The sequence below is a fragment of the Misgurnus anguillicaudatus genome, chromosome 9 (genome assembly GCF_027580225.2).
Source record: "Misgurnus anguillicaudatus chromosome 9, ASM2758022v2, whole genome shotgun sequence".
In the NCBI taxonomy this organism is placed as follows: Eukaryota; Metazoa; Chordata; class Actinopteri; order Cypriniformes; family Cobitidae; genus Misgurnus; species Misgurnus anguillicaudatus.
In genome coordinates this window covers 8,205,997-8,231,080 of record NC_073345.2, presented here as the reverse complement: position 1 = coordinate 8,231,080, position 25,084 = coordinate 8,205,997, and the positions used below count along the sequence as shown (strand labels likewise).

Below are 25,084 nucleotides of genomic sequence, written 5' to 3'. Positions count from 1 at the left end.
CCATTTAAGACCGTGCGCCTTGCACTTTAGACAATGTGCTTAGATCATTAAAATAGGGCCCTAGATGTACTATAGGCAGTGATGTCTGCATAGCCGGTTTATTGATTTGCATGTAAACGCATGAAAACAGGTTTCTATAATAACCAGATTTTTGATAGTTATCCATTTATTCTGTGCATGTAAACATACTCGTTGTTGTTGGTCAACCACCTCTAGAGGCGAAAATGATTGTGAATGTGGAGTTAAACTACAGGGATACAGACTCACCTTGGAGCACATCTCATGCAGTGCAGATGCTATGGTCTTGGCTGGAGCATTGCAACGAAACACATGGCACTTCAGCATACAGGTGTCTTTATCACTGGCCACAAAGGCAAAGTCCCTAAAGAGCACCAGGAGACGGAAGTTAATACCCATCACAGACAGTAGAACACAAACATCATGTGAATTGCAACGACGCTTACAGATGTATGAAAATGGTGGTATACTGAAAAACAACGAAATATATGTACACACAATCAAGCAGTTTTTTTTTTAAATAAGACATCATGTGCATCCTTATACTGTATGAGTCTGTGCCCAGTATTATAAACTTTGGAAAAAAGAAAAGATTAATATAGTGTTAATTGTTTAATGTGCCGTGTACTAGCACCATGATGATTCAATTGCATTTGACTTTGCCATCAGTATGCCAGAAGGCCACAGCAGTGAGCTTCTAAGAATAGGGCTGTTAAAGGATAACAAAATAGGACAGGAACCACTGATAGCAGAGAATGACATTGGCCAGCTGTGTATTTAGAGAGCAAAGATAAACCATTTGTAAATCTCTGTATACATTAACCTCAATCTGTTTCTCTCTCTCTCTCTCTCAGCTGAATGTATGCGTCAGAACGTCTATGATCTATAAATACCAAACATGCTCTCATTATAAGAGACCGCTCAGCATTTCTGAGAAATAGTCTAGACAATATGCTGTTGCAGCTGTTTCCACAACACACCGATGGGACACCTGCTTCCTTAACAACCCGTGTTGCTTCCAACAAAGAAATACATTTCATTTATGAATATTGTGAGAAATACAGAACAGCCGTAGTTGAAAAAAGGGTATACAGCGCACCAAGATTCAGCCACTTATTTACTCTGAATTATTAAGAGAGACTGTGCAAGTCAAAAGGAATAACAAATGAGTTTGTCTGGTTGGTAAAGAGAGATGGAAACCTTTAGTGTGTGGGTGCTACTGCATCTCAATTGGTAGAGCATTGCACACATACATTTATATAGACTGAATGCACCGTAAGTCCCTTTGGATAAAAGTAGGGGTGCATAACAATTAATCGCGACTAAACGATTTTGTTTGCATCATATGTGTGTGTGCGTTGTGTATAATAGTTATTTATATATAAACACACATTCATGTTAAAACAACATTATTTTGTGTATTTGGTGATTTATGGTTAAAAAACACATTATTTTCCACATACTGTACATTATTTTGTTGCTCCTCTATGCCCTGCCTCCCTGAAACGCGTTGATTTTGTACAAAGCTCATTGTTCTGAGATGCTCAGCGTAATAACTTTCATGAAAGCTAATTTGTGTCAGATGCTGGCAAATTGGAGTCCAACCAATAAAATGACTTTAAATGTGTGGTTTAGTGATACTTTTGATTGATATAAAGACACTCAAACATTTTAAGATTGCATCAGCTTTTATGAACCATGCCTCGCAAGAAGAAGCTCTCTAAAGATATCCGATATAAAGAGTTGTTGCACTCCATACGGCTGAAAAGGGATACAAAACAATCTCAAAATGTTTAGACATCCAACAGTTAGACAAATTGTTTACAAACGGAGACAGATTAATATTGCAGCTACCGTTCCTAGAAGTGGGCACACAGCCAAGATGACTTCTAACTGTGGGTTTACACCAGATGCGAGTTCAACGATTTGCGCGAGTAGATTACATACAAAGTCAATGCAAAGACGCGATCAGACGCGTCCTCGCGTGGGGCCATGCGAATGACGAGATATGGGCGGCGTGTTTGCTGTGAAAACATGCGCTATTCGCCTCAAACGCGTCTTCGCCCAAGTTGAAAATATTAATCTCGAGCGAAATATTAGCATGACACAAAGTTAAATCCCGCGAGTAATCTAGAGCAAGCAACGCGATGCGATTGCACGGTTTGCGTTTGATGTAAACCCGCAGTAAGGCACAACACAGAATCCTCAATGAAGTAAAGAAGAACTCATGAGTACCAGCTAAAGGCTTGAAGACATCATTAGAACTTGCACACATCTCTGTTCATGAGTCTACTGTATATACGTCTTTGAACAGGCACAGGGTCTATGGCAGAACACCGCTGCTCACCCGAAAAACATTGCTGTGAGCCTGAAGTTTGCAAAAGAGAACCTTGGAAAACCCCAGTGCTACTGGGAAAATATTTTATGGACTGATGAAATTAAAGTTGAATTGTTTGGGAAGATTATTATGGCGCCAAAATGGCACAGCTTACCAATATCAAAACATCATCCCAACAGTGAAGTATGGTGGAGGAAACATCATGGTTTGGGCTTGCTTTGCTGCCTCAGGGCCTGGACCACTTGCCATCATCGAGGGTAAAATGAATTACCAAGTTTAACAAAGTATCCTACAGGATAATGTCAGGGTGGCTAACCACCAGTTGAAGCTCAGTAAAAGTTAGTTGATGCAACAGGACAATGACCTTAAGCATCAAAGTAAATCCACCACAGACTGGCTTAAGAAAAACAAAATGTGCCATTTGGAGTGGCCTAGTCAAAGCCCAGACCTTAACCTGTGGAATGACCTCAAAAGAGCAGTTCACACCAGAAATCCTACAAATGTGTCTGGGTTGAAGTGGTTTTGTAAAGGGGAATAGGTAAACATTCCTTCTGAACGATGTGCAGGTCTGATTCAGAACTACTGAAAGCGCTTGCTTGACGTAATTGCTGCCATAGGAGGTTTAACAAGCTACTAAGTCCAAGGGTTCACTTACATTTTCCTCCAGCACTGTGAATGTTTAATGGGTGTTATCAAAAATGACACAAGAAACTAGAATTATGTGTGTGTTGTCATCTTATACACATTGGGGTGGTTTCCCTGACAGGGATTAGCTTAAGCCAGGACTAGGCCTTAGTTTAATTAGGAAATATAACTAGCTTTAACAAACATGCCTTACTAAAAACATTACCTGTGTGCATTTTAAGGCAAAACAAAAGGCACTGATGTATTTTAAGTTGTTTTCAGTTTGGACAGCTCTTACATTTATTTTAGTTTAGGACTAGTCTAATCCCTGTCCGGGAAACCGCTCCATTGTGTTTGTCTATTGTTGAGGATCAAATCAAAACCAGTTTATTCCTAGGGGTTCACATAATTTTTCTTGCCACTGTATTACATGAAATGTTTTAGCCATTTAAAGGATTAGATTAGATAATTTACTCACCACCATGTCATCCAAAATGTTGTCTTTCTTTGTTCAGTTGAGAAGAACAATTGCGTAATGACCTTGAAAGGTCACGTGTTACATATATGAAACGCTCATTTGCAGAGCCGTCGGAACGGTCCTCTTTCTCCACACTTTCGATACGTCATCCGTGACCTCTTGACGTGATGAAGTATTACGTGAGGTCGCCCTGGCGTGTCACATGACCAGAGGAAGACGAGAAATTTTGGTTTAAAAGTGCATATTTTTTCTTTTTCTTTCCAAAAATAACAATCGTTTCGCTAGATAAGACCCTTATGCCTCGTTTGAGATCGTTTAGAGTCCTTTGAAACTGCAATTTTAAACTGCATTAAAACTTTTAAGTGTTGGGGTCCATTAAAGTCCATTAAAATAAGAAAAATCCTGAAATGTTTTCCTCAAAAATCATAATTTCTTCTCAACTGAACAAAGAAAGACATCAACATCCCGGACGACCTGGTGGTGAGTAAACCATCTGGATTTTTTTTAAGAAAATGGACTAATCCTTTAAGATCTTCAGTCATTGATTCAAAGACTTTGGTGCATCTACTGTAAGCAGTGTCATATATTTAAGGGGCTGCAGATCCAACACATGCATTTATTGTCTGAAAACAGAGGAATGGGTTTTTCCAGAGACATGAAGAGCAAGCAAACATCTAAATACATGAACTGTTACTGGTTAAAAAAAATCACAGGAAGTTATTGTAACTTTTACGAACACATCTAGAGAGCTTGAGATGTTTGATGACTCTAAAGAAATGAAAGAAAACATGGCTACTAAGGAGCTGAAGTCCACACCCAGACATCACCAGAAATGTTTGCAAGGTCTAACTGATAAAGAAAGAAAAATGTGCAGTTTTTACCTGTCTCTGTTTTCACGAGTGGTGGTTTCAAAAAGAAAAAAGAAACAAAGGTTAATAAAAAATAATAGAAAAGAAGCGAGGAACGTTTTCAGCAAGCTAAAAAACTACTCTACCTGCTAGTCGATTAATTTCGATACATGTCATTATAGTCATGCAAAAGTTTAGATATTATTACAAATATTAATCATCAGTGGCTCTTCGGGAAATGTGCCACCCAACTCAAAATAGTTGGCCACCATCTGAAATAGTTTACATTTCATGTGAGATTGTTGGTAAAACTGTAATGAATTTGTGGAGTTAATTCAGATTTAATGTGTGTAGATGTGAACGCATCAGAATCAACTTCTGAATGGTGCCTCTGAGCAAATGCATAGGTGTGAGGTGCAAAACGTGTTAAGTTAGATGCAGAAAAAGAAAGAGGGGAATGATCAGCCAATAGTACCTTCCATTGTTGCATCCGACCCCCCAAACACGGATGTTGATTATGGGCTGGCAATGGATGAGGCTGCGGTCCACAGGGTCCATTAAACTGAGTGTGTCTTTCTTCAGCACCATCATCATATCTTGACCCTTAACACACACACACACACGATTATGTAGTTGCCTTCTGTAACAGCTATGCAGCAATGCAGCATAAGTGTTTTTGCAAGTTTCAGCAATACAATGTTTTAATTTTCACGTCCACCGTCACATTGTTTAAATAGCAAATGCATTTGCGCCCATTTGTGCGCCCATGGACGTGATGGCTTGAAAACGAGGTGTGTATAGGTGTGTATAAAACCTGGTCTAAAGTCTAAAGTCAATGGCGCAATATTGTTTTTGTTATTTAAAGGAGTCATAGGATGATAATCTGACTTTTTCCACGTTTAAGTGCTATAATTGGGTCCCCAGTGCTTCTATCAACCTAGAAAACGTGAAAAAGATCAACCCAGTAACTTAGTTTTGGTAAATTCTCTGCAAACATGTGAAAAAAAGGTCATGTTTTGTGAGGTAGGTAGCAAGGCCAATTATAATAATACCACCCCTTAATCTGCACTATCCAACCATGGCACTGCCATTTAGTGCATACAGAAAGAGAAAAAACAATTGACAGCACACTTGAGTTTCAATTGCAACAAACCACCATCATTGTGATCAGTGTTTGCATTTCATCAGCTCATTTGCATTTTAAAGGACACACCCAAAAACGGCACGTTTGCTCATACCTACAAAATGAAAATTTTAACATGCCTTTATAAATTATCTGTAGAGTATTTTGAGATAAAACTTTATATACACACTCTGCGGACACAAAGACATCTTTATTTTACATCTTAAAAAATCTCATAATATGACCCCTTTAAAGAGCATGTTAGTAATATGCACCAATAAATGCGCATTTGCTTATTACACACGTGGATGCACAGCAGCACACAAAAATTTTTAAATATGAAAAAGAAAAGGATTAAAATGTTTAAGATTATTATTGAGTTTCTTGGACATAAATGAGGACCAATTAATTGATTTTAATAGGCGTGAAGAGCTGGTTTACCTGTAGCCTGGTAAGCAGTGGGTTTTTTTGCATTTAAAAAGTGCTAATATTGCATTTATTAAGATTTTTTATGCTACCCAACGGACTTATTTTATATGATGACTTTGTACCTCTGAATATGGTGAGATTTTTTTTTCAAAACACAGGGCACTGCCCCAGTGCGAAAAACGTTTCAGCTCTCCACAGGTTTGTAAATTCTTTATCGGCTGTTTGTTACAAAAGCTTTAATTACAAAATAATAATTTCAATAAATAAAAAAACAGCAATTTCAAACAGCAATCTTACTGGTGGTCTTCTTCCTCTGGTTACAGTTTTTCAGCTTTCAAACTCATGTAAATCAAAGTCATGTAAATAGGAATTCGGCATGGCACGAGCGCAACTGGCTTTTAAAGGGGATGGGAGTCTGGGAGATAAGACTCTCATTGTTTTATTGCACGTTACACCCAAAACACACCCATTACTTATTACAAAAATAGAAATCACCCTTTTAGACTGTGTGCCAGGCGGAAACACCATTTTTCCTGTTGTTAAAATAGCAAAAGTGATTCAGACATGCCTTAAGTGCACTTGCGCAGTGCGCTTTAGACCATGCACTTAGACCCCTCGGCTAACTGTGCTAACCCATCACCATGGGATTTACTATAATTCAAAGTATATCATAAAATAGCTTGTAAATCTTATTATGCCTGGATGCACATAATATCGTCAACATTTCCTGATTAATTTATCGCTGTGCTATTAAAAGTCTTGCACACTATTAGCACCCTGACACGACTATTACGCCTGTCTGAATTCATTTAGCGGACCCTTAATGACACTGGAAGATGGGCAACGGTAAACTCCAAACAGTTCTCACCTCTCCCCAGGCACCAACAGCATCCCGGCCCTCGGCTTTACTGTGAGACAGCTGTTGGATGCAGTTGTTGACAGCTAGACTGCTCTTGCCAGGAGTCAGCTCTTCTTCTGGGATCTCGACCCAACCCAGGGAGCGCACGGCAAAACACTGAAAGACAGATTGAGAGACTGTCCAAGCAGTTCTGTTACATTTGCTACCCTTGTGTCCCTTCATATAAAAATTAGCTGTTATGTGTAAGTATCAATTATAAAATCAATGCAGATGGCATAATTTAAGTTCATGTTGAAATGTTACTGCTTGCGGGAATCAAAACAGCAACCTCCTGATTATTAGCCTGAGGTGTGCCCCCGCTTGACCACAGATGAGTCACAATGTTTTGTACAGGGTGTTTATCTATCATCCCATCTGGGATCATTTTACACAGACTCGATAAAGCTGTGTCTTACTGCATCTCTTTTGCTTTTAGAGGTCAACGCTGGCCAGTCTCATCTTCTACATACACTTCACTAACACACAAAACAGCACAGGTAAACATTCCCTGATCAATGTGCCTGTCCAACTGCAACCCACTACCCTCAGCGGTTTGCATAAGACTTGCAATTTGTTATCCCAGGATGTGTGTCCTCTTCATTTCTTCTGTGTGTGATATTTGTGGATGCTTTGACTAATAGCAGAGAATGTAGTAATTTATAGTGAAGCATGATGAACAGTATTGGGTTAGTACACAGCAGGACTTTACCTTGGAGCCAGGATCCATGTTAGCACAGAAATACTCTTCCTGCCAGGAGGGCCTGTGACAGAGCATGAGAGAAACTTATTATGATTATGAATCTTCAACTACAATTCAACATTATTTACTGCACTCTAAAAACTGCTGGTTTAAAAAACAACCCAACCATAACCCAACTGCTGGGTCACTATTGGACAGAACACGCGCTGGGTTGGCTTGACCCAACTGCTGGGTTAGACCATTTAACCCAGAATTCTGGGTTGTTCATTTGACCCAACCATTTGGGTACAATTAACACTCTTGCTGGGTTAAATGTTACTCAAGTGCTGGGTTATTTAATTTGACCCAACCAGTGGGTACAATTAACACTCTTGCTGGGTTAAATGTTACTCAAGAGCTGGGTTATTTAATTTGACCCAACCAGTGGGTACAATTAACACTCTTGCTGGGTTAAATGTTACTCAAGTGCTGGGTTATTTAATTTGACACAACCAGTGGGTACAATTAACACTCTTGCTGTCTCATTCCATTTGTTTTACTGGAAAGAACCTTTTTGTTTTCTAAAAAACATCCCAAAAATGTACATAACTTCACATAATGTAAATAAATTGTTACAGATTAAAAATATGTGAATAACTGAATTTTGACAAAAATGTCAGATTGAACCTTAAAAAAACCAATGTGACAAATTGTTAGATATAAAATAAATGTAACAAATACCCCCTGTAAAACAAAACTGAGAGGCCCCTGTTAATGTGATTTAAATTGCATTTAATTTTTTTTTACATTTAATACAATGTTTTAATTACATTTTTGTATATTTGTATAATACAAAAGTTACAACCCCATTATGACATCAAACAATCCCCACGGACTTTATAACTCTTAATATTTAAACTATGATGATTAGCATTTCATTTACTTTACATTTTCATTCATCAAAATGTTATTAAAAACAAGAAGCCCTGAAACAAAATTTTTTTTAAAGAGCAGCTATGGTCCGATTCACATTTTTACATTTCCTTTGGTGTGTAATTGTGTGTTTTAATCAATTAATTAATTGATTCATGTTAACGATATGCAAAAGGTACAAACCCCAAAGTAAACGATAATGCGAGTGATCTCTTTTCTTGGACTACAACAAACACAGATTGTAGGCAACAGTTTACTTCCTGGGATTGGTGACGTAGACAAGACCGAAATTATCATAATTCCTCCCACTTGACCTCACAGCCTGTAAGTAAACTCCTGTTGGCATTGCATTGTGGGCGAATCTTTCAAACATAGCACTGAAATAGTTAATTATTAGTGATTAAATGTTGTCCTCAAAATGTTAACAGAGGAGGACTCATGTCCATCAATCTGATAAATGGCATCCTGGTGAAACTCCCAGGTGGGAAGACAATAGGTGTGTTCGAGATCATCCGGCGCTGCGCAGACCGATCGACGAGGTTTGCCGCTTGCAGTCGAGGGAGGAACTGAAGACGGAGCCGTCAAGCCGGACACCTGCTGCTTGCCGTAGTGACGTGTGCGCCGTGTTTCCTTGTTTATAATCGCAAATTAAGTGAATTAGATGCTGAATTTGATAAAAACAAACCTTTTGATAAAAAGTTGCAACCAGAAACATTTTATATCGAATATTTTAATTGCTGCTTAAACTGTATACCCGAAAATAACGGGAAACAAGCCTATATTATTAAAATACCAATAGAGTTTGTTATTTTCATTTTTATTTTATTACACGACACAATATAACATATTTTAGGGTATTAAAGTGTTTTTTCCTGTTTTAAAACATGAATTTATAATGTTTATTAGTGAAACTAAAGGTTGGATTAAACTTGAAACGCACGTGATCGTTGTCATCAATGAAGCGACCAATCAAGTAAAGCTGTTACGTCATCACAACTCCGGGCAGCCGCTCTGGAGAAGCTGCACCGGCTGAGCCAGCCGGCTACTCTCGAAACGCTCTCGCGGTACTTAAAAACCATATGACACAGTCACGTGCCTGCAGCGCCAGCTGAAGTCGGACAAAAGTACTAACCAAAATGCACTGCTTCAAGTCACCTGCCGATCGGTCTGCGCAGCGCTGCATGAAGTCGAACACACCTATTGCTTTGTGTAGTTAACATCAAAGACAAAAAAAAAACTTATCAACATCCTTCACCAAAGAGTTTGTCTCAGAGGCATTGCCTCCAACAATGGCAAAGGTCTGGCAGGTCCTTCTTGGCTCGTCCCCAAGTCACAAAACGTGCAACATCTCTGATTTTGCAGATATTCCAACATGTTGGTCCCCACCTGTTGAGTACACACCACAACTTAGTGATGATTTAAGTCAAGCATTTTTGTGAAAGTATCAAAAAATACAAATAAAATAACTGCAAACATTCATTCAAACTTTTTTATTAAAATAGTTCTAGTAATTAAGTAGTATATTTCACTGCTCATATTATGATATTATGGATTATTAATATAATCACAATGCATGTAATATTATCTTAATATTACAGTGAAACTATAATTAGAAGACAATTAAAAGATTTTAGTTAAAACACCTCAAGCATAAAGATTGTGCATCCATCCTTTACAAAAGTAATCCATCCGGCTCCATGAGGATAAACAAAGGCCTTCTGAGGGTAATCCATGCGGTTTTGTGATAGAAATATCCATATTTAAAACTTTACAAACTAAGATAAATAGCTTCTGGTAACACCACGCCTCTGCATTCAGGAGAGAGTATTAGCGTAGTCTACGCACTTTTATTTGTGACGCAAGACAAATGCGGAGGCACAGAGCATCAGCAAAGACTGCAAGGTGCGTACACTCTCAAAGCTAGAACATTTTCTAAAAATAAAAAATTAAAATGTGATCATCCGATAAATAGATATATGCACCTTGGATGGCTTGAGGGTGAGTAAATCATGGATTTATTATCATTTTAGGGGTGGCACGGTTCATGAAAAAAATCTGAACTGTTCGGTTCGCTTGTCTCGGTTCGGAGCGTGTGTGCGCCGCACGGTTCAATGGTTCATGGCATGCGCAATGTATGTAGCCTCGTGCCCTGTATGTGACCTCAGATAGCGTGTTTCCCTTTTGCGAATCGCGCGAAAGAAGAGGTGACTGGTGTGGAGAGTGAGTGCTGCATGTCATGTTACGTTTAGAAATGGCAAGTGGGAACTAAGGAAGTCTGCCCGGGGTTGGAGGATGCGCCAGCATCGTATAAGTTTGGTGTGTGGAAACAGTTTTTATTTCATGTTACCTATGATGACAGCGGAAATAAAACAATAGATAGAACTGCAGTCTATGGGCTGAATGTGTTCGAACAGCCACAGGAGACCACCTTCTCTCCGACCATTTATCTGATCTGAGGTACTGAACACAATGTTTTACCTCTTTTCTGACTTCTGCCGCGCTATTTTTAGTCTTTCATTGATAAAACGAAAGCGGCTGATTTCCGCGTTTCATTTTGCTAGCTTTTGAAAGTTGCGCGATCTTATTTCATAAATTGCCCCTTAAAGTAATCAGGACAGAATTGGTCAAAAGTGGACAAAAGAGACGGATTTAAATATTACAGGTGTAAAACTTATGTTTCTCTCTCGTCCACATATACTCTGCAGTATTTAAGCAGCCTCTCGGTGATAAATCTTAGAGCTACACTGAAGTAGGCATTTTGATAAATGCAAGTTATCTTTGTGTGCTAAAAAGGCACATAAGTTCATGTAGATGGCAATACACATTCTATTTTTTTGCCAAATAAATGTAAAGCATGTTGAAATCATCAATGTCTTCCCTCTCGCTGTATAAAAATCTCACCTGGCTTTCCTCAGAGATGGTCCCAATAATGTGCTAAGTCAAATTCAGTTTGTGCATGATTACATGATATAACTTTTTTAATACTGCATTCTAAATTATGGATAATTAATACATTAATAAGATAATACATTTCTGGAGTGTTAAAAAACTAAAAGAAAAAAATAACAACAAGAACCGTACAGAACCGAGAACCGTGACCATAAAACCGTGATACGAACCGAACTGATGGTTTTGTGAACCGTGTCACCCCTACAGGCTATTATGCGAAACATATCAATAACTACAAACATCCACGGACTGTAACGATAAATCGTGCAAATGCGCGATTTCTCAATGAATGAATTTGAATGAATTACGGTAAAATGCCGCCACATCCAAAGCCAGAGGGCGCTCTCATGCAGAAACTCCAATTGTGCCACAGAAGAAGTAGCATTACAAACCCTATTCCAGGAAATGTCTAAAGAATATCACCGTTCTTCAGATTGTTTCAGGTATTTTCATGATAATAAAGAATATTTTGAATAATTTTGTAATGCACGTTATAAACGACTCTGACTCAAAATGATTTTAGATTTATGAGGACTTCCTACTGACCAAAACCCCATAGTACACGCACAAGCTGCACATGAAACACAGAATCGCAGCCTTGCGATTCAGAATCGATTTTAGACAGGTCTTTTTAAAAGGACACGTGATTTATTGTTACAGCCCTAACATCCACCCTTTTCAAAGTAGAAACACTAAAGCAAAAACTTACAGGTTGCATGTCAATAAAGGACCTCTGGGCCTCCACAGTGGTAGGTCTGAAGACTTCTCCTCCTCCCCTGTAAATGGATGGAGCTAGCAGAGTTGGCATCTTCAGTGCTGTTTCCCCTTTAGCAGCTAAATAATTTTGAGCAAATACAGTGTTTCAATAACATTTAAATGGTTTGCTGTAAATAACAAAGAAAAGAGAAACAATAAAGGTGCATTCACACGGGGCGAAAGGGTCAAAGCTTGACGGGAAGGCTTGTCTGAAGCGTGGCCAACATAAAAATATGCACATAGTTTGTTATTCAGTCGCTGGGTGCGCTGCATTATATAAATACAGTAATACTGCCAATCACTGTGTATAATGATGATGATTAGACGCCTAACGTTACTCAGTTTGTGGAAGTTAATGCCTGTTAACATATAGAATTAATATGTCACGTTTAATTACTATTTTTACTGGTTTTAATGTCTTACATAAGAAACAGGACATATACTGTACTTTAATGCAACTAAGGGATAAATAATGTCATTCTTATATACATATATGACAGTTCAGAGACTAGTAGCAAAAGCACAAACATTAACCTGGCTTTGAGAGCAAATGTGATGGAATGACGTCACAGATATGCAAATTAGTATGTCAAGAATCGATTCTGAATCGAAACAGGATCCTAAGAATCGATTCTGAATCGATTCATGAGGGTCCAATCGATTCCTACCCCTAGTTTTTTGAGAAAACTGTTTTGCCCTCTGTACGCAACAAGTCACTTACACATAAAACTGGTTTATTTTACAAAAAGAAACAGATTATGCGTGATTAATTCGTATTTGCCGCTCATGAAACTGTGTTTGATTGCACGGCACTGTTTGCAGACCTGCAATGCTTTTGGCAGTATTTCAGCGCAAAAACCGTGCCAAAAGTGTAAGCGTAAATATTAAGTTTCAGTTTTACCTGTATATCCTTCAGGCAAGGAAATTCATACACCAATGCCTTGTCACATGCCTTCTTAGTGTCTGATGATGGCCTGTTATGTAGACAACAGCAGTTGATGAAGAACTTATGCAATATGGTAAGCTATTGCAGAAGCCTGTGTGATCTTACTTAGAATTTACTTAAAAATAATGTTGGTATTTTCATGTTCAAACACTAATGTTGCGTACACACCACACTTGAAGCATTGCGCTCCTAGCTCTTTACTCACGATTACTTACAAGATTTAACTTTGTGTCCTGCGCATTTTCCACTTGAGTTGAATATATTGTGGCAGATAAGTTTGAAACAAATAGCACTTGTTTGCGGCAATCACACCGCCCTATTCGCGCCATTTGCATCACCCAGCGCAAGTATGTGTCTTGCATTGACTTTGTATGTAATTTACTTGCGCAAATCTTTGAATTTGCGTTTGGTGTGTACGCCCCTATAAGACTCGCTATTAAAAAAGAGAATGGTCATTTATGTTTTCTAAGCATTTGCTTGCTACTATATGTTTGCAGTAGGCTTGCCGCGATAGTCGGTGAAACGGTGATAACCGGTGCTTCAGCCTCTCACCGGTTATATCACTTGCCCACCGCGACACCGTCTTTCACCGTCGTTTTGAATTAAATCATTTAGTTTCGTTAGAGAGAGCAAACACTTAACTGAATGTGTCTGTTGTCTGAATTCAGCGGGGCTGAACGCGCGTCACGTCACAGAGCAGATGCAGGTGTCAGATTTTCATTTATTTCTGTCAGAGTTTGCAAGGCGAGCTGACTGACCAGATGATGACAGAAGCCGCGTGCTTTGCTCGTTTTTGTTATAATATACATATATGATGATTAATACAAGCGAGATCGTTTTGTTGTTGTGTTTTTCATCAAGAAAAATATTAAACCCATCATTCAAGCAGCGCTTTTATGGAGAAGTAGCCGGTTGCTCTGCTTGGGACTGGCGGGTTCTGTGAGAATTACCTGCACAAATTGACTCAAGCACTTAAGTAAACCAGCTGTTGCACTCACATTGCACGCAAATTCATAGGCGATTTAATGCAGCTTACGCAAGCGATGCATTTAAACAGTTGCGTAATTCAAAAGTGAAAGTAAAATGTGCACGTCTGCATGCGCGTTTATAAGCCCCTCCCACTCGGTGATACCGGGATCACCGAGTTTGTGATGCGCTGATTAACCGGTGGGAAAATTACGTCACCGCGGCAACCCTAGTTTGCAGGCTTATTTAAATGTAGCTTACTCAGGTTTCACCATTGGTTTCCAGCAGATGGGATGCAAGGAGTCTCACAAGTAGCCTCCTCTGCTTGTTGGTAATTGCTTGCACTTTAACGGTTTAATACGGATTTCCTCTCAGGGGTGCTTTCCAAAATCTGACAAACTGCCTATAAAAACAGAACAATCATCAATGTCTTTTTAGGTCCATTAGAACTGAAATTTTATTCAGTTAATATCCAATACAAATAAAGTCGATACTTACAAAGGCTGAAAAAAGTTCCACTGTCATGGTGATATGATCTGTTGGGGTCAATTCAGTGGATTCTACTGAACTCTGTTGGTGGATTGAACAAAAATCAAGAAAGAATATTTAAAGCGACACTCCACTTTTTTTGAAAATATGCTAATTTCCCAGCTCCCCTGGAGTTAAACATTCGATTCTTAATGTTTTGGAATTCAGCAGCCGGTCTCCGGCACTACCACTTTTAGCATAGCTTAGCATAATCCATTGAATAGGATAGGAACTATACTCTCATACTGGCGTAATAATCAAGGACTTTGTTGCCGTAACGTGGCTGCAGGAGGCGCAATGATATTACACAGCAGCCGAAAATAGTCCCTATAGTATCTTTCAATAGCAGGGGACTATTTTCGGGCACTGCGTAACTTATATAATTGCAAACATGCAGCCATGTTACGGCAGCAAATTCTTTGAATATTACTCCAGAATGAGAGTATAGTTCCTAGCCATCTGCCTAGAAAATAGCAACTTTAAATTTTCCGTCAGTCTTAGTACACGATGTAACTAGAGAAGAGTCAAGTATTTAAATAGGAAAAATATTGAAACTCTGCTTATTTTTATTTTTGAGCGCGATGCTAAATGGTTTAATCAGATTCAATGAATTGTGCCAAGCCATGCCAAAAGTGGTAGCGCCAGACTCGGAGATCGGCTGAATCGATTTCAAAACGGTAAGAATCAAATGTTTAAAGCATCATGAAACACTAACCAACACTTTTTTAGATGTTTAAAGAGTTAGTTGTGTTGCACATCATAGAAGACAATGTTAGTTTCTGTTAATTTTGAACATTAGGTCAAAACTAGTTAATTTTTAGCTTTTTTTGTGATATTTTTGTCTTCCGGGTTTAAACTCCATATTGCATACACGTCACGGGCTGTAGTAGTGGGCTCAGGATCACACATGGATACGGTTTTGTATAGTAAAGTAAATGTGAGTGCGCCATTACGCACACTCTGTAAATACGTTGGAAGATTTTCCCAGCGATGCTGTCAGGGCTAGACTCACCATCAACTGAATTTGCTCAGGAAAGCTTCGGGAGGCAGGTTGACTTTGATATGTCCTGAGGACTTTTCCTTATCTTCAAACACGCTCTTATTTCAACTATAACAGTTTTACTTGACCTTTGTTTAAATAAAATATTATATTCAGTTTAATTATTTTTGTAATAGGCCTACTGCTATTCCTAGTTAATCTTAATATTTGTTACACTATATCAGTTGCCCTGCCCACTCATCACCTTTCTTCTTACAGCGTCCACGCCCATTTAGGTTGAATTTTTGGTTGAAGTGGAGTGTCCCTTTAAAATCACATACTTCAGCGTGCAGTCGGTGTAACTCTACTTTGTGGTTTGATTGTCGGCCAAAATGGCGAATTGCAACGGGGGCAAATAATATCAGTGTTATGATTGGTCAGGCACCTGTCAATCAAACTCCCCTAATACTTTCCACACACAACTCACTATTATTGAGTCTAGTTTCCCGCCCGATTTAAAATAAGTAGCTATACTTGTGGATTTAATACGAAACGTGTTTTCGCCTTGTAACTAAATACAAAACAAAACTATGGTGAACATGAACGTCAGTGTATATGTTGAGTTGTGCTACTGTTGCAGCTAGCGATGCATTCGGAGGATCAAATGAGGATGGAGATTAATCTTTCTTTAGCCATTATAGGCATATTTATTTTCTGGCTGCCGACACATCATTCTCACGGTCAGAACAGCTCACACAGATGAACACAGAGAAGAACTACGGTAGCTTACAGAGGACACACATACGCAAACGCGTTTATAATAATAAACACTTTGGTGCCCTCTTGTGACAACTCACATGCACAACATACAACATTAAGAACAACTGAGGACATTATATCACATATTCTAACACCCCCACTTGTACTCAGGTTGTTATATAACAAAAATAGAAGATATAAATACATGTAGACCCTTTGTCAAACACATATTATTCTCCAAAAAGAACATTTCCAAACCTACTTAATTTGAACTTAGTAACAGGTTTGGTCATTATATCAGCAATCATGTTATCAGTAGAACAGTACATCAAAGTTACCCTTCCTTCATTCACAATAGACCTGATAAAGTGATACTTTATGTCTATGTGCTTACATCTCCTTCTGTTCACAGGATTTTTGGCAAGAGCAATTGTTCCCTGATTGTCCTCATGTACCACAGTTTGTGCATACTTGTAGTTATCTATACCTTCCAGTAAATGTTCTAGGTATAAACACTCTTGTATGGTTGAAGCAAGCGCCATGTATTCTGCTTCGCATGTGGAAAGAGCCACCGTTGGCTGCTTTCTAGTCTTCCATGATACTAGAGAGCTGTTTTGGCTTAAACTCACACAGTATCCAGTAGTACTGCGTCTGTCTGTGGCATCAGATGCCCAGTCAGCATCACTGTAGGCTTGTATGCCTAATTTCTCAGAGTCATTTCTTCTAAAACTTAACCCTTTTTCTGCTGTACCTTTGAGATATCGAAGCACATGCTTCACAGTAACCCATTGTTCTTCTGTAGGTTCAGCAAAATACTGTGATAATCTGCTCACAACAAAACTCAAATCAGGTCTGGTACAAACAGTTAGGTATATAAGACTTCCCACAGCTTCTCTGTACATTTTTACATCTTTCATCTTTACAGCATTTTCAGTATACTCTAATTTCTGTTCACATGGTGTTTCTCTGATCCTACAGTCTTGCATATTAAAACGCTGTAGTATCTTGTTAGTGTATTTTTCCTGTGTCATTTTTATACACCCATCTGACAGATTAAAGTCAATACCCAGAAAATGTTTCAATTTACCCAAGTCTTTCATCTTAAACTTTTCTGCAAGCATCTCTTTCACTTCTTTCAGTCTCTCATGATTGCTCGCAGCAATGATTAAATCATCAACCCATGTAATTATGATCACCTTTTCTCCATTTGACTCTTTGGCATAAACACAGTGATCAGCTGCATTTTGTGTGAATCCGTTCTCAGAAAGACAATCGTGCAAAATCTTATTCTAGTTTCGCCCGGATTTCTTCAAACCGTAAAGTGACTTCTCTAGTTTGTAAACTATACCCTCTTTCTCTTGGTAACCCTCTGGTGGATTGATGTAGATCTCATAGTCTATGGGAGCATGCAAGTATGCGGTTTTCACGTCCATTTGATGTAGGAGTAAATTTTCTTGTGCAGCTTTTTGTAGCACGATCCTTACATTTGTCAAGTCCGCAGTGGGCGAAAATGTCTCTCCATAGTCTATTCCCATTCTCTGGTTGTAACCTTTGGCCACAAACCTGGCTTTGTACTTGTCTTTTCCATCTACATCAGTCTTTATAGAGTAGACCCATCTACCCCCCACTTTTTTCTTGCCGATGGGCAGTATCGTCGGGGTAAACGTTTTGTTTTCGTTTAGAGACTGGATTTCTTCATCCATGGCTTTTATCCATTCTTTTGAGTTAGCTGACCTCATTGCTCCCTCAAAAGTCTGTGGAATGCCACACACCGCTCTGCAGCAATAATCTATTGTGATATTCACCTCATCATTATCACTGTTTTCAGTTACGAAGTCATCCAAGTAACTCGGTGTTTTTCTCTCTCTGGTCGGATATCTTCTACTCTCGGGTTCACCATTTGACACATTTTGTGATTGACTGCGATCACTAGACCTGGTTGCTTCATTTAGACTATCACTATCTGTACTTCTACTCTGTACACTTGGCTCTGGAGCATTTTCTGTACTCCTTCTCTGTGTAGTCTCACCAGTCTTGGGTTTCACTCCGACATAAACATCACTTAGATCTTGCTCACCTGTCTGTGTCTCTTTTTCTGCAGCCGCTTTGCTCACAAATTTGACTAGTCTGTGTTTTTGTACTTTCTTTGTATCTGTATGATACACCATGTACGCTGGGCTGTTTTTGTCGTAGCCTACAAAACGACCTTGGTCACACCTGGAATCAAATTTTCCTTTTTCCTGCTTGTAAGTGTAGCATACAGATCCAAACTTTTGCATTTTTGACACATTTGGCTTCTTGTCAGTTATCGACTCATAAGGGGTCTGTCCTGTACGCTTGTTGAAACATCTGTTGCGTACCACTGCTGCTGTTTGTATTGCGTAGTGCCATAGTTGCTTTGGTAATGCACTTTCAACTAACATGCATCTTCCCATCTCAAAAAGAGTACGCCAGTTTCTCTCCGCGGTTCCGTTTTGGTGCGGGGAATACGGAGCTGACGTTTCATGCCTGATGTTGTTTTTCCTCAACAATGCTTGAAAGTCATTGCACGTAAACTCAGTTCCGTTGTCAGATCTTATGCACCTTACTTTCCCGTAAGGGAATACATCCGCTAGAAATTTTTCAGTAGCCTGTACGGTGTCACTTTTCTTCTTTAGGAAATATACAAACACTGCGCTCGAATAGTCATCAGTGAATGACTGCACATATTTGTAACCGTCCATAGATTCTGTAGCTACTGGTCCTGCAAGGTCTGTGTGTACCATCTGTAATGGTGCCTTTGCTCTAGCATCAGGGTTCCGATTTCTGGTTTGGGCAAACTTTCCCTGAATACACACCTCACACTCTTGTTCGGGTCTGCCAGCTTTACCTTTGATCTGCATGCCTTCGACAATATCCTGCAACTTAACAATGTCTTCATAGTTACAGTGACCTAAGATCTCGTGCCACGTTTGTATGTCATGGCAGGCCTTACACTTATCATTAGATTCAGTTCCAGTATGCAAATAATATAACTTGCCGTAAACATGTATGTTAAATCTGTTACCGTCTCTGGTTATCAAGGTGTCTTTGTTTTCTTTAAAAACAACTGTAGCTCCATTTGCGGTCGCTGCCTTCACTGAAAAGATGCTTTGGGGGTATGATGGCACAAATAAGGCGTCTTTTAGCACTGACTTTCGTTGCTGTCCTCCGCTGTCGATTAGGAAAACCTCAGCATTTCCCTTTCGCTGAGCGACTCCATTGCATCGAGTGCCGTCTGCCAGCTCGACGCTGTGTGTTTCAGGCCTGAAAGTGTTGTCGAAACTCTTGAACATAGTTATGTCCGTGATGATATGAGACGTAGCCCCCGTGTCCACCATTAGACCTGTTTCCTTGATGCTGCACGTTGGCTGCCGCTGGATACGGGTCTCTCTGTCTTTCATCTTGAAAGCATAGTCCTCGGCATCTTCTGAGGCTCTACTCACACCATCTTTTCTGTCTTTAATGTCCTTACGCCTACATGTTGCGTCTTTGTGTGTGTCTCTTCGGCATATACTACACCACACTTTCTGTCGACATGCTCTAGCTCTATGGCCTTTGTTACCACACTTAAAACACACTATCTCTGCATCATCTTTGTTCCACTCACGTGCGTTCGTCTTTGCGGGTCGTCGTCCAGCTTTCCCATGAGTTTTCATCACACTGTCGCTTGACTCAGTAGCTTTTATCTTTTCAGTTTCCTCAAAATCGCGTAGTTTAGTCTTGAACTCAGCAAACGTGATTTTGTCATCTGTATGCGCCACGTGTATTGCGAATGGCTTAAAACTCTCAGGCAGTCCTTTTAAGACCATAGCCACTAGCAGTCCGTCTCCTAACGTTTCACCTGCGTTACGCAGTGCCGTAATGGCGATCTCTGCCCTGATTATATAGTCCATCACACTTTCATCGTTTGCTTTTTGAAGCGACGTCAACATCGTGTATAAATTTATTATACGGGGCTTCCCCTTCCCTGCATAATATCCTCTCAGTATTTCTAGAGCTTTTCTTCCATTGTTGGGCGCATCTCTCATAACTAATGATAGACTTTTATCATCTAACATTAAAATGAGTTCGGCATATGCGTCTGCATTTTTCTTTGCATCCGCTGCTATCTCAGCTTCTGACTGCGGTTCTTTTAACACCGTGTCTTTTAGTCCAGATAAATGAAAATGTCCCAACATTTTAGTTTCCCAAATCTCATACCTTGATTCATCTCCATCGAACATTAGTCGAGGCATATTGTACGTCCTTCTTTGTTCATCCGCCATTGTTAGCACGCGGTCCGTTGCGACTTTCTTACAGTGAAAACAAGCTCCTCCGAACAACTCCTGGGCCCATAACCTGTTGAGTTGTGCTACTGTTGCAGCTAGCGATGCATTCGGAGGATCAAATGAGGATGGAGATTAATCTTTCTTTAGCCATTATAGGCATATTTATTTTCTGGCTGCCGACACATCATTCTCACGGTCAGAACAGCTCACACAGATGAACACAGAGAAGAACTACGGTAGCTTACAGAGGACACACATACGCAAACGCGTTTATAATAATAAACACTTTGGTGCCCTCTTGTGACAACTCACATGCACAACATACAACATTAAGAACAACTGAGGACATTATATCACATATTCTAACAGTATATTTCTGACTGTTAATTTACCTCAGGATTTAACGTGTGACGGCAAGGGGTAATTTACAGCGCTCCGTCTAGATTTAATATGAAACACGAATCCCCCTTTCGAATTTTAAATTATTCATAGATGAATACGATTTTAGTGATTAATTTACAACGTATAACTTACTGAATATTTCAAAAGAATGCAGATATAGCTCGACTACGACTTAACGATGAGGCATGTTTCTCATAACAACTGTTGGCACAGAATAAAAAACATTAACCCCACTCCCCCACATCAAAGCATGTATTCTGAACAATGAAATATGCTTTGTCCTACGACAACTTCTTACAAAAATAAGTAAAAATTCACATTAACTCACCATGAAATACCGCCTGGTCCGAGTAGCGTGATCCAGTCAGAAGCGAAGAATCCAGAAAGTGCGGCAATTAATAAACCAATTGCTGGGTCAAAATAACCCAACCAGGTGTTTGCTTTTCAAAATGATCCTGGCTTTGACAGAAACAGAAGACACTGTCATTAAACGTGCCCCCATCGCTTCCTCTGACAACTATAAGATGTGCCAACATACTTTCCGCACACAACTGTAGTGAATATTATGTTTACCTCCGGACCGGAATTACACGTGTGCTAACGGGATGGTTTCGTTTCAGCAACAACATACATAGGCCGTTTCTCAATCCGAAGGTTGCAGCCTGCGGAGGTCGCATATGCAGGCTGTATACGTCATCAAGCCTTGTTTATTTAAGTTAACTGAGCATTACGTTCGCAAGTCATAAGCATATTACAACAGTTTACAGTTAATAATAGTCAACTTTATAATAAGACAGTCATAATGACGTATGCAGCTTAAAAATACGACTCCAAACACTAACAAATGCGGCCTCCGAAGGCTGCAGGCAGAAACGGCCATAAACAGGCTTTTGTGATCCGAACTACTTTTAAACTTCCGGTAGACTTCGCATATAATTATTGACAAAATAGTCAACTGAAAGTAGATTATGTCTGATAACAAGCAATTTATATAAAAAATAAATTACCTTAGTTCACACCACATAGCTAAGCGCACTACTACGCTGAAATTGTGTTACTGTGACAACACGCTTCCGAAACCACTTACGATCCTCGTTCTGGATTAAATATGAAACGCACTTTATCAAACATAGCCTACATACAATAACGTTACCCCCATATCTGTGGAAAAGCGAATGAAAATAGCAATGAGCTTGCCCCTACCACAACTACAACATTTATAATATAAAAATTGACATGAACTTACCATAAAATACTGCCCGCTTTGAGTGGCGTGCACCTCGCTTCAGAAGAAATGAAGTCCTCCAAAAAGTTCGACAAAAAATGGCAGAACTTGCATCCTTACAGTAACGTAACTTAATTCGGACTTGGCAAGGAACAAATAATAGATTTATGAGACCCGAAATGAATTGAATCCGCCGTTCTAAACACTACAGCCAGCGGTGATTTCCAGAATGACTTGCCGAGGTGAGGCTGTGTTGGGCGGGTACATCAGCGCAGAGCGCCCAGTGATTGCCTGAATCTCGAAGCTTCGACATCGTTGGAGCACATTTTTAAATATACGCTATCTTCAAAAACCGATCGAAGTTTTAAACTTTACACACATACATTGTCGCCTAAAAAACTCTTAAAACTACATTTGGTAATATTTAAATGATAATATTTTGAACATTGTGAAGGCTGCCTTGAGAAACGGCCAGCCAATGAAAGGAAAATTACGGCGCCCTTCTGGTCACCCCCTGGAAAAAAGAAAACAATCCGCGATCACGGCCCTGCAATTCGTCCCCTCAGTTCACAAACCGCACTCACGGATCATTAAACGGTTCCCTCAGTTTTACAAACCGTGCGCTCGGACCAATAAACCGCACGCACGAGCCAACAATCCGTGCTCCTAGATTTGTAAACCGTACCCTCAGTTTTTGCAATCCGTACCCACGAATTTATAAACCGTGCGCACGCTTTTGCAATCTGTTCTCACAGTTTTGCTAACTGGATTTGTAGCCCCTCCCTCATTTTAGAAATCGCTATTCATTATTATTCATTCTTTCCAAGTTTGCTATTAATGTTTGATATTTTCGGAAATTAATAAAGTTTAAACCGTGTTAAGCTGTTTTATACGTTCCTAACTGGAAACGTGCTTTAATATTTACGAAATATTTTAATCGGATGCTACAGTAAACAGATATCTTTGTGTAAAATTAACATGTTATTTAGATTTATTCATCAAATAAAATAAATATTTAACTAACAAATGATTTCTACATATCCTTAATATTTTAATCAATATATTTGAGAATACCACACTTAGGCTTGCTATATATTTTCGTTTTTAATTGCTCATTTCAAATTCATATTTTATGTATTTAACATCAGCTTATTAGGTAAGATTAAAAGATTATTAAGAGCTGCACAATTATATACATATAAGTTTTATATACATATAATTCTTAATTATTGTAAATCAATATTATTATATCTGATTATCAATATATTTGAGAATTTCACACTTAAATATTTACACGTTTTAAAACTTATAATAATAATTGCTCATTTAAAATTAATATTTTATGTATTTAACATCAACATAACATCGACAATCAAACATTTTTACATTGTAGCCTATTATTTGAGTAAATATAGGCAAACAAAGTAGATAAGGTGTTAATTTAAAAATCAACAAAGCAAACGGGTTTTATTCAGCAGCAGATGAAATTGCGTCTTTTGCAGACAATAAACATCTCCGAATCTCCTCAAAAATCCTGGTAAGTGTGGAGTATGAGTAATTACATTTAAAATATAGGTGCAGGATTCTGCTGATCCACCTGTCTGGAATTAAGAAGTGATTCTGCAACCTCTCAGAGTTTATTCAGCTCATTGTATTTGTAACATGTACTGTTTGGCATTTTTGGAGTTTCATGATGACTGTAGAGTTATGTCATGTGTAAATAAATGTTCAATAAAATAATTGTGTACAATTGCTTTGTTCATCGTTCATAAAGGATGGTATGAAATAAATTCACTTTACATTAAGTAAATTCAACTCATTTTTTATTTAAATAAAATTCATAAAAAACAGCTACATATACTTAACATTTGCAATTACTTATTTTTACTCAATTTTATTTTTAATAGGAAATCAATTTAATTATTGTTAATACCAGATTTAAAGCTTTCAAATTTACTCAGTATTTGTAAGTATAAAATGTTTTACCAAAAATTGAATAAATCATAGTAAATGTTTTACAGAGTGTGGCTCATATACCCGGTCATTGTGCATTAAAAATATGACCAGAAATTGATTCTTTTACACACATTTCAAAGAGCACAGCTATTTTAACACTTTGTGACCTAAATAAATACGTACAATACAAATAGTCACGATTATTCTAGCAGTATTTGCACAGAAAGCTGTTACCCAGTTAATATAACAGTATAACTTCAAGTATTCAGATAAAAAAACTTTACGCAAGGACAAAGACAATATTTAATTAACAAAGTACAAATTTTAAGTTTAAATATTAATAAACTCCAAACTTATCTGGGTTTTTTAAAGAGTTTCTCTCATGTTTGTCATCCCAGAAGTTTCCTTTGATGATTATTTTCTCATTGATCCTTAAATTAACATGTGATCTACTTAATTTCTAACTACTTTTTTGCTTACATTAGCTCAGATAATAAACATAATGTAAAAATGTTTCACCAAAAAATTAAGTAAATCATAATAAAAGTTTGGCATGAAGTTGATGTTAAATGCAAATAATATTGATTTACAATAATTAAGAATTATAGGTATATAAAACTTATATGTTTATAATTGTGCAGCTCTTAATAATCTTTTAATTTTACCTAATAAGTTGATGTTAAATACATAAAATATGAATTTGAAATGAGCAATTAAAAACGAAAATATATAGCAAGCCTATTGATTAAAATATATAGGATATGTAGAAATCATTTGTTAGTTAAATACTTATTTTATTTGATGAATAAATCTAAATAACATGTTAATTTTACACAAAGATATCTGTTTACTGTAGCATCCGATTAAAATATTTCGTAAATATTAAAGCACGTTTCCAGTTAGGAACGTATAAAACAGCTTAACACGGTTTAAACTTTATTAATTTCCGAAAATATCAAAC

The 25,084-nt window shown here is 38.3% G+C and overlaps 1 protein-coding gene and 1 long non-coding RNA gene across 3 annotated transcripts in view; both read right to left on the bottom strand.

Annotated features, from left to right (window-relative positions):
- Nucleotides 1-25,084, bottom strand: part of apbb3 (amyloid beta (A4) precursor protein-binding, family B, member 3) — a 59,836-nt gene that overhangs the window by 10,648 nt on the left and 24,104 nt on the right. For both annotated transcript variants that reach the window (XM_055180265.2, XM_055180263.2), the window contains exons 6-9: nt 7,466-7,517; nt 6,727-6,873; nt 4,782-4,909; nt 268-382 (exon numbers count right to left, since the gene is read on the bottom strand). In XM_055180265.2, coding sequence (XP_055036240.1) covers nt 268-382; nt 4,782-4,909; nt 6,727-6,873; nt 7,466-7,517 — 442 coding nt within the window. The remainder of the gene's footprint in view (nt 1-267; nt 383-4,781; nt 4,910-6,726; nt 6,874-7,465; nt 7,518-25,084) is intronic.
- On the bottom strand, nt 8,211-21,726 carry LOC129431127 (uncharacterized). The gene is made up of 6 exons (XR_012371014.1): nt 21,271-21,726; nt 14,484-14,555; nt 14,247-14,388; nt 12,975-13,047; nt 12,027-12,151; nt 8,211-9,754 (listed from the first exon to the last, which is right to left on the bottom strand). It is a non-coding gene; the product is annotated as an uncharacterized lncRNA (long non-coding RNA).